The following is a 9873-nucleotide window of genomic DNA, read 5'->3' as shown; positions in this document are numbered from 1 at the left end:
AGCAAATAAAATGTCTAACTGAGAATAAAACTCGTATTATTGAAAAAAAAGCAAGAGATTTTGTGTCAGAAATTTTTACTCCAAATCAATTGGATCTTATAATGAAAAAAAAAAAACAAGTACACTGGACACGCGAAGAATCAGCAAAAGCTTTTACCTTAAGATATTTCAGCAAGCGAGCTTATGTATTTGTCAAAAATGAACTTCATTATCCTCTTCCAGGTAAATAAAATTGTATACCTAGGTACATTGCTCTATAATCTGTATTTTACAATACTAAAATTTCTTTATTTATATATTTTTTCTTAGGACTTTCATCACTCCAGCGATGGGCAAAAGGCATTTCGATGAGAAATGGTATCCTTCATGAAGTCTTGAAAATAATGCAACTAAATGGAAATGATTTGGCAGATTATGAAAAATTGACTGTCCTTATGTTCGACGAAGTAAAGGTTTGCAGTACAATGGAGTACGACACTCTTCATGATGAAGTTCTAGGACCACATAGTCAGATGCAAGTTGTGATGGCACTTGGTATAGCTTCATCATGGAAGCAACCTGTTTATGTGGACTTCGACCAAAAGATGACAAAAGAGATTTTATTTGATATTATTGAAGAGCTTGATTTAATAGGATTCAAGGTTGTGAGCTGTGTTAGTGATTGCGGTGGTGGCAATGTTGGGCTTTGGAAATCGTTAGAAATAAATTATGAAAAACCGGTTTTTGAACTTCCAAATGGAAGAAATGTTGTATATGTACCAGATGCACCACATATTCTAAAACTCACAAGAAATTGGCTGTTAGATACTGGGTTTAAAATAAACGACAAAATAATAAATAAGCAACCGTTAAATGCATTGGTTAAACTTATGTCTACTGAGCTTAGTGTTTGCCACAAACTTTCTAAGGAACACTTAACATGTGAAGGCCCCCAAAGGCAAAAAGTAAAATTAGCCACACAGCTCATATCGCATACAACAGCTACAGCTCTACAAAAATATAGTGACAAATTAGGTGTTGATAGTAAAATAACTAAAGACACTGCTGAATTTTTAGAATTATTAAACAACTGGTTTGACCTTGCCAACGTGTGCCATCCAAATGATCATAGAACTCCATTCACCACTCCATATGGACTCTGTTTGGAAGAACAAGATGCACTACTATCTAAAGTATATGAAACAATTTCAAGTATGACATGCATTGGTAAAAATAATATGCAATTGTTTCAAAAAGCTCTCCTAATGCACATAAATGGAACTCGGCTGCTTTTAAATATATTAAAAGAACATGGGTTAAAATACTTATTAACCTCTAAAATCAATCAGGATGCACTTGAAAATCTATTTGGTCAAGTTCGGTCAAGAGGGGGTCTAAATGATCACCCATCACCACTAAATGCATTATACAGACTAAGGATGATTATTTTAGGCAAAAACCCAGGCATTGTTTCAACTTCTTCTAATACAAGTGACAACAATCAAGAAGAATTTATAGTAGCAAAGACCATGAAGCATATTAATTTAACTATAACAGAAAAACAAAATATTGAAAATATTGATGACTTAGATTCTGACACAAACAGTGATAACAGTGAAAAATCAAATATTAATGAAATGACAGAAGACGCTGTTGAGTATTTAGCTGGATGGATAGCTAAAAAATATAGGCAAAAATTTCCTGAACTTGGTTGTACTACAACAGAATCAAAGATTAAATCAATAGATGATCATGACTATATACTTCCTTCGTGGATTGATTGTTTATCATATGGTGGCCTGATAGTCCCAAGCAATAACTTTAAAAAACATATTTTTAGAGCTGAAAGAATTTTTAGAAAAATTACCAAGCAAAAAATCCCCAAAGGACCAGGTATAGTAAAACAACTTTTACATAAAATAATGAATAGAATGGATATCGAAGAAAAGTATAGACCAGTTATACATACATTTGTAAGGCAAAGGATCTTTATTCGTATGAAATATGCAAATAAAAATCATCAAATTCTAGTTTCAAAAAGAAAAGCAAAATTACAATTCCAAAAACTTCAAAAGCTGAGAAAACTTATGACTTGAAAATTTATATAACTTTATAATTTGTTTATTGTATTGTGTTTTTAAATGAAAATAATTAAAAAAAATTTGTATATTCTGTATTTATGGGCTGTGTTTTTATTTTATTATTACAATATTACCTCCTCCAATTTATTTAATAAAAATATTATAATTTTAGGAATCATTTACATAAATATAATGAAAAATATTGAGTATAGAAAAGGTATTTGTAAATCAAGTTCAATAGAGATTGTTATTTGTTATAGATACATAGCTTTATTTTACACTTAGAGCATTACGTACCTAGCCCCACCCACAAGTACAGTAATTAAGCATTTTAGTGGGTACGAAAATTGAAAGATCAATGAAAAATTAAAATAAACAAGTGTCGTGTACTGCAGTAATTGAATTCGTGGTGTACGGCAATGACGTCATATGGCAGGGAATGAATGCGGGGGGTTCGTTTTGTTTACGCGACTGTGAGGCAACCTCTATTATCTATAAACCTTGGATAGGTTAACGTTGGAGATTAAAGCATTAAGAACTGAGGAAAGGAGAGTAATTAGTGGGCTGATAAGAGAGTTGAGGTTATTAATGAAATTGGATAATGTAACGGAAAAATTATCTGAGGGAACGTCTTGAATCCGGGTGGCTTCGGCGTACGATTTCGGCCTGGAATGATATTGTGGCTCCGGAACTTTGGTTGTAGGTGCTATTGGTGGTCTTGTTTTTTTTTGGGCTTTTTGGAAAGCTGGACAACCCCTGAAATTGGCGGTGTGGTCACCGGAGCAAAGTGCACATTTTGCTGGACTTTTCCGGTCCTTGGAGCATTCTTGTGTAAGGTGATCCGCGCCACATTTAACGCAACGGGCGGCGTGGTTGCAATAGTTTTGCGTATGACCAAAAGATTGACATCTATGACACTGAGGAAGGCTGTGGCTCTTTTTGTGGGGTTTTTCGATAGTCACTTTGGAATTAAGTAAAGACTTAATATTGTGAATTTCCACGTTGTTTTCGTTCGGGTATATCTCCACAAAGAATAGTGGGAGGGGACGTTTATTTTTGTCTTTGACGTTGTGAACGTGTTTTACCTGGTGACCTTGTTCGTCCAGAGTGGAGGAGATGTCGGTAATTAAGGTAGAAGGGTGTAACCCCCTGATGGCGACTCTGTAGGGGCGAGCCACACGAGGCGAAAACGTATGAAAACTGGCATCCGTGTCATAAATGAGTGACAATACTGTTGAAACTAATACGACCTGAAGGTTGTACGATGAGATAGGAAGCCGAAGACTTGCAAGTAAAACTTGGGACCGGCGATACTTGTTAGAATGTGGTTGAAGGCGGAGAAGTTTGTAATGTTATTTATGTAGATTGGTGGTGACGGAGGATCAAAATCCACATCGGTACGTGGTGACTTGGTGTGGTCGTCATTAGAGCTGTTTGAAGATGAGGGAGCATCGGCACTGTCACAGGTATCATTAGCGAGAACGGCAAACTAGTTTGGTGATACGAAAAATTTTGATTTTTTTCCATCCTGCATGGGTGACAGAGACGAATTTGAGAGATGACGTTTTGAGGGAATGCGTGTACCTGGTAAGTCCTTACCAATTATATGAGTATTTTTGTTCGACGACATTGTTAATTGGAAACTACCGATAGCATTCACTGAACGAGACAATAGTACAATACGCGTACTGCGGCGATAACGGAGCGAGATAACAAGGAGTACCTACGTGTACTCATGTTGAACGTTGCGACCGAACTGATATATTATAATTATGTAACAGAATAATCGACAATGCAAAATAATTACCTCAAAGGTATGTGATATGCATAGAAAATAAATAAATAATAACAGATAAAGTAGTGGGAAAAATTAACTAGGAACTGTTACATTATAATTATTAAGTCGAAAAAATAACTAAAAAAATAATTATTTATTTACGTATAATTTATAAGTACCCATCTTATAATGATGTATTGATGTATATATATCTACCTATGATACCACGCCACCACAATCAATGGGTTACCTCGTCACCAAATATATATCATATTGGTTATATACTTACCTGCGACTTACCTATGTTGTTTGCTGGTATTACGAGAAGTCTTCTATGCCACTATGCATTAATCAATTTAATCAATTTATTAATTAATACCTAATTAACTATGTCATAATCGATGGTTTCAATGGTTTAACAGAGATAATTTAGATTCCATTTAGAATATTCATTTTTATTACCTAGAAAATAATAAGTTTTCCAAAAATTGTTTTTTATATTGAAGAATAAAAATGTTTTTATAAAGACGTGTTTAATAAAAACGAAAATTAAACCTAAAATAGTTTCATAATTCTTGTCACATAATATTAATCCGTAAACGTAGATCGTACATACAAAATATGTAGTTATCTATTTTTTTCTTTCCCAAAAGTGTTGTTTTGTGGGACTTAGTTCATATTATTCACAATTCATAGGCGTAACTAGGGGGGAGGGCTTAGGTGGACTTCAGCCCACCCAAAATTGTTGGGTAATTGTATATGCTTATGAACATATTAGTATTAACTTTACTTTTGCCTACAATATAAAAAGTATAATGTTTCATATGAATGAATAATCATTCAAGTCAGTTGTAAGCACCATTAGAAATAATAAATAATAAATAATTATCTAATTAAAAAATATTTGCTATAAAACATTATAATCTAGCCCTCCCCCCCCCTAACTTAAGAGAATAGTTACACCTATTAAATGCACTCTAAAAAAGTCTTCTGCAAGAAGAATGTGTAAGCGCATGGCTGCTTATTAATTAAAGCTGAAAATTCAAGTGTGAGACCCTAGGGGTAATGAATAATGAAATGTACTTGATTTAAATTGGGGAACATATCAAAGTTATTGCAAAGTTCTTAGCATTGTTGTACATCAATCTTTAATGATATATCGGGGGAGGTTCTCTTAGTGGCAAAGCGGTCGCAGTGAAATGTCCGGGTTTGAAAATAATATGATCGACATTTAAAACGGTAAGACCTATAAAAGCAAATCCTTACTAACAGTACAAGTGATGTATTAAATGTTCATGCATCTGACAATCATCTTCAGTGTTTAAAAAAATGAATTTCTTAATATTATTGTTGATAAATAACATATTATGAATAGCATATTATAAAATTTTAAATGAACATAATGTTATATTCATATTAATCATATTATATTGTACTAAACCATTTTATTGTAAATTTACTAATAAATAATAATGACTATGATTATCAGACTGTATTAGAACACCTCAATGACATACCAAAATTTTCAAAATTATGAACTGTTATAGTTAAAATTTCAAACACTTGGGAAAAAAAACAGATTCAAGACAAAATGTGTCAGAAAAATCAATCACAATTAAGGACTTATTCAAAAATGTTTGACTTAATGCACTGGATTAGCCTTGAAAAATTTATAAAATATAAAAATACACTAATACATTGTACATACATTGGCAGTAACAGATCCAGAATTTTTTTAAAGGGGGGGCACATTATTTATATAATATTAAATTAATTACAAATTATATATTTAAGAAATATAAATTATAAAATATATTTAAGAAAAACATATGTTAATAATATACTAAAAGTCTCAAATACCTACTTACCCCCGAATTTTTTTTTTAAATTACAACCTTATAATATTTAATAAGCAATTTTGTCCAAATTTGAACTCAAAAAAAACTATTTAAAAAAACTCTGTTTATATATTTTTTGGTTACAGGATTAAATAATTATGTGGAACGTTGTTTAAAATGTAAGCTCCTCAGCTATAGAAGTTAAATATTTTATACATTTTAAAATACAGTAGAACTCCGATTATCTGGACTAATTAATGTCAAGGGTGGTCCGGATAAGCAAATATCTGGATGATTGACGTATGATATATCAAAAGTTATATAGTTGTAAGAATATATTGGATGTGTGTATTTATTATTCATATATATGTAATATAATTTAAAATTTGTACCTATAAACAAATAATTGTATTATATATTTAACTGAAACAAAATAATCCTTAATTGCTATTGTTCAATTCTTCTTGCCTCTCAAATCATTTAAATGAAAAATCCAATGCATCAAAAGCTTCAGAATTCTTAATGTACCTACACCGGAATGATAGATATTATTAAGAATAATATATACCTATTCTTTATCTAATCTAAAAACAATTATGAGACACGATTTTTTTTCTCTTCCGGTTAATTGGACGTCCGGATAATCGGAGTTCTACTGTACTAAATAATTTGTACATTTTCAATCTAATAAATGTTGTCAATATTTCAACATTAAATGCTTATAAAAAAATGATGCTTTTGTATCTTTTATATTTTTTAACTTCTGTTGTAACAATATATCAAGAGCCTTGTACTAAATTTTGATGCTTTTTTTTAACAAATAACTTTGTGTTGACATTTATAGAACAAAAATTTAAAAAATTTAAAATGTCCATGAACAATTCAAAACGAGTTGAAATCATTTGAAAATTTTATCAAGTCTAGAAAATGATAAAATGAACATATGATAAAAACTTCAAGTGTTTTTAAAAAATAACATTTAAAACATTTAAAACAATATTTTTACAGTAACCCTAAGGCGAAAAATAAGTAGGTACCAAATTACAGATAACTACTAAAAATTTCAAATTAACAATAATTATTTTAATGTGCTTAATTACTAGGTTAGTGCATGAAGGCACATATTTCTAGTTATCAAATAATAACAAAAAAAATGCTTTTTAATCTACAGTTTATCCTCATCACCTAATTTGACTGACTTTCCATCCACAGATTTTTCAGGATTAGGAAATTCCAATTGAACAGTCACTGGTCCATCATTCACTAATTCAACTTCCATCTTTTCCCCAAATGATCCATCTAAAATGAATTATTACTATTATTATTATAAAACAATAAGCATACAACATAAATAAAGAAATATTAAGACAATAAAATCATTCTAGTAGTTTTCTAGTTAGGGCAGGGCCGTATTTACAATTTTTGCGCCCTGGCTCAACCATAATTTTACGCCCCCTTCCCAACCAAAAATAGATCCACTTTTTTGATTTTTCTTAACACATTTTTAGTTTTAATTATTTACGGTTGTCTATGTATAACCGTGGTTATGTTAAAATAATATTAAATACATTCTATACTAGGTGCTAGCACTTATCCGTTATCGTTGCACTGTTAAGTTCACAAGGGTCCGGCACAGTACAAATTCTTTCCATAAAAAAAATATTTATTGATACAATACTACACTGAGTTACCGCAGGGGGCCCAGCCGCCCCCTAAATAGATTAATATTTGCCTGCCCGGGGCAAATGTCTCCATTGCTTCCCCCTAAATATGGCCCTGAGTTAGATAGTTTGATTTCTTTGATTATAGATAAAAGAGCAAGCCAAAGAACATAACATAAAATATTTATATTTTTCATTGTGCATTTTTGGTGTTAAGATACATTAATTTACAACACTAGTACAAGCTAAAATATTTAACATTAAGTTTTTTGTATTTTATGTATCACAACATTAAGTTTAAGATAATAAATGATACAATTAAAATAATACTTTTAATTAGATAAATCTGTCTTTACCTTTAACTTTATCAGGGTTATAATGTTTATGCAAAGTCTCCAAAAAATATTGATAATTTTGCCTTGCAAGATTTCCAGGCATAGCCATATGAAAGTCTAATTTATTTCCTTTAAGTTTATAGCAAAGAGTAAACTGACTAATTGACAATATTTCATAACTCATGTCCACGACATTGCAATGCCATTTTTTTTCATCTTGATCAAAAATACGTAGCTTTAATATCTTCTGCACCCTGTAATAATAAATACATCATAATAATTATTAAATACAAAACTTATAATAAGTTAGGTTAGGTCAATAATTAATAACAACTTTAAAATTGTAATGACTAACCATGATATAAAAGAATAATCGTACAGCTCCATAAATGCTTTAACAAATTAAAAAATTGACATATATTTTGTTTATAATTTACTATATAATAGAGTAAAGTACCGCAATGAGCAATTTATTTTTTTCACATTGATGTCAATAATTTTATATTATATAGAAGAACAAAACATATAGTTAGTTAATAATAAGTTATTTCGTACACTATAAAAATAAATTCAATATTATCTTACATGGCATCAATATCGGTTTTTTCATCAGTTTTCTGCAAACCGACCAACAAACATAATCCTTTAGTAATTGAATTTACTTCATGTCCAGCAACTAAAAAAAAAAAAATATAATTTAATCCAACCTTTTACATAGGTTTATTGACAAGGTTAATTATTTTCTGACAGAAAAATTGCACATTGGAACATACTTAATGGAATAATAAAAAATCACAACAAAAGTTTTCATTTTTAAAATCAAAACAGGATTATCTTTTACTATTAGAAAATCAAATAAGGCTTATACACTTAGTAGATCTGTAGCATTTTTTTATTTAATAAGCTTGCTAGAAAAACTTGGCTAGCAAATAACCCAAAAGAAAAAAAAACAAAGTTTCTAGAACTTTTTGAATGGACAGCTACACTTACTTTGATTAAGTTTCGGAATACCTGCACTCGTACAAAAAATGTCATGAAATTCATGTTTTATTTGATAGGTATTTTCAATAGCATTTTGTTTGATGATTCCTAAATATTAAAGTCACCAAACTACTGATTTGATGTATTGGATTTTACATAAATATGCCTACAAAATTAAAAAAAAATATTATAAGTTGATGAATAAAAGACAATAAAAACTGTCCATCTAGAAAATATTTTAAGTAAGAAATGTTATTTATGAATTTGGTAGGTATATGATTTATACTTTCAGTTTCTAATGGATAGTCTTTAAAATGCATTCACCAATGTTCATTGAAAATTAGCAGAAGCAATGATGTGACAATGACATTGACATTGAGGTGCAACCATGTTTTAACATACCTATTTAACAAGAGTGGTAAATCATTAACATCAACACAATCGTAAACACAGAAATATCGTAGTGACTCACTATTTGTTCATTATTTGTATGCTAAATAAATACATTTTAAAAATATCCACCATCAAAATTAATAAATGTATGAATCATTTTAATGTATCAAATATCTAATATTCAGTAATTGAAATTGTCAGCACCTATCTTGCGATCTATCTTATATTGTGATTCTCATTGTCCAATATTTTTCCTCTGTACCTTTAATAATTTATTATTAAATGAAAAATAACAATATTAACTCAGAGAAGCAGTTAAAGAATGATTTATTTTTAAATTTAAATTAGGTTTGTTTATATATTTCATTTCATAGTTTGAAGAATGGCGTAACATATTTTACTAATAATAACTTAAATATTCACCTGAAATTTTGGCTCTTGAAACACGTTGAACGACTACCTTCATAATGTTTATGTATGAAAAATAATATTAGTAAAATTGAAAGAAACTACAGAAGTGTAAGGTTGGAAAAGACTAGAGTTTAGAGTAAAGACATCATTCCGATAGAAAACGTTAGAATTTCTCAATTTTTGAAAGATAATGATAACACAATATGTCGGCTGATAAGTGATAATGAATAATATTATCCACGAACATTATCACAGAATAATAATATCACAACAAAAACACCTCGACAAACTGCGTGTAAAAAAAAAATACTAAATAGATCTTTCAGCATTTTAAAGATATGATCATAGCTAAACAAATGCTAAGTAAATTGAATTTATGTACACTTCTCTTGTTTCAATAATTTATATACTTGGCGA

General features: G+C 29.9%; 1 protein-coding gene and 1 pseudogene across 1 annotated transcript; both read right to left on the bottom strand.

The window, feature by feature from the left end:
* Positions 1-2630: 2630 nt before the first annotated feature.
* On the bottom strand, positions 2631-3919 carry LOC111035209 (annotated as a pseudogene).
* Positions 3920-6703: 2784 nt separating this feature from the next.
* On the bottom strand, positions 6704-9669 carry LOC111035212 (D-tyrosyl-tRNA(Tyr) deacylase). The gene is made up of 4 exons (XM_022316739.1): positions 9469-9669; positions 8257-8347; positions 7693-7925; positions 6704-6974 (listed from the first exon to the last, which is right to left on the bottom strand). Exons 1-4 carry the CDS (start codon positions 9509-9511, stop codon positions 6841-6843), a joined length of 501 nt encoding a protein of 166 aa, XP_022172431.1. The 5' UTR covers positions 9512-9669; the 3' UTR covers positions 6704-6840.
* Positions 9670-9873: the final 204 nt, after the last annotated feature.

The sequence above is a fragment of the Myzus persicae genome, unplaced genomic scaffold (assembly GCF_001856785.1).
Source record: "Myzus persicae strain clone G006 unplaced genomic scaffold, MPER_G0061.0, whole genome shotgun sequence".
In the NCBI taxonomy this organism is placed as follows: domain Eukaryota; kingdom Metazoa; phylum Arthropoda; class Insecta; order Hemiptera; family Aphididae; genus Myzus; species Myzus persicae.
The sequence above is the reverse complement of the archived record's forward strand: the minus strand, read 5'-3'. Positions and strand labels throughout refer to the sequence as shown.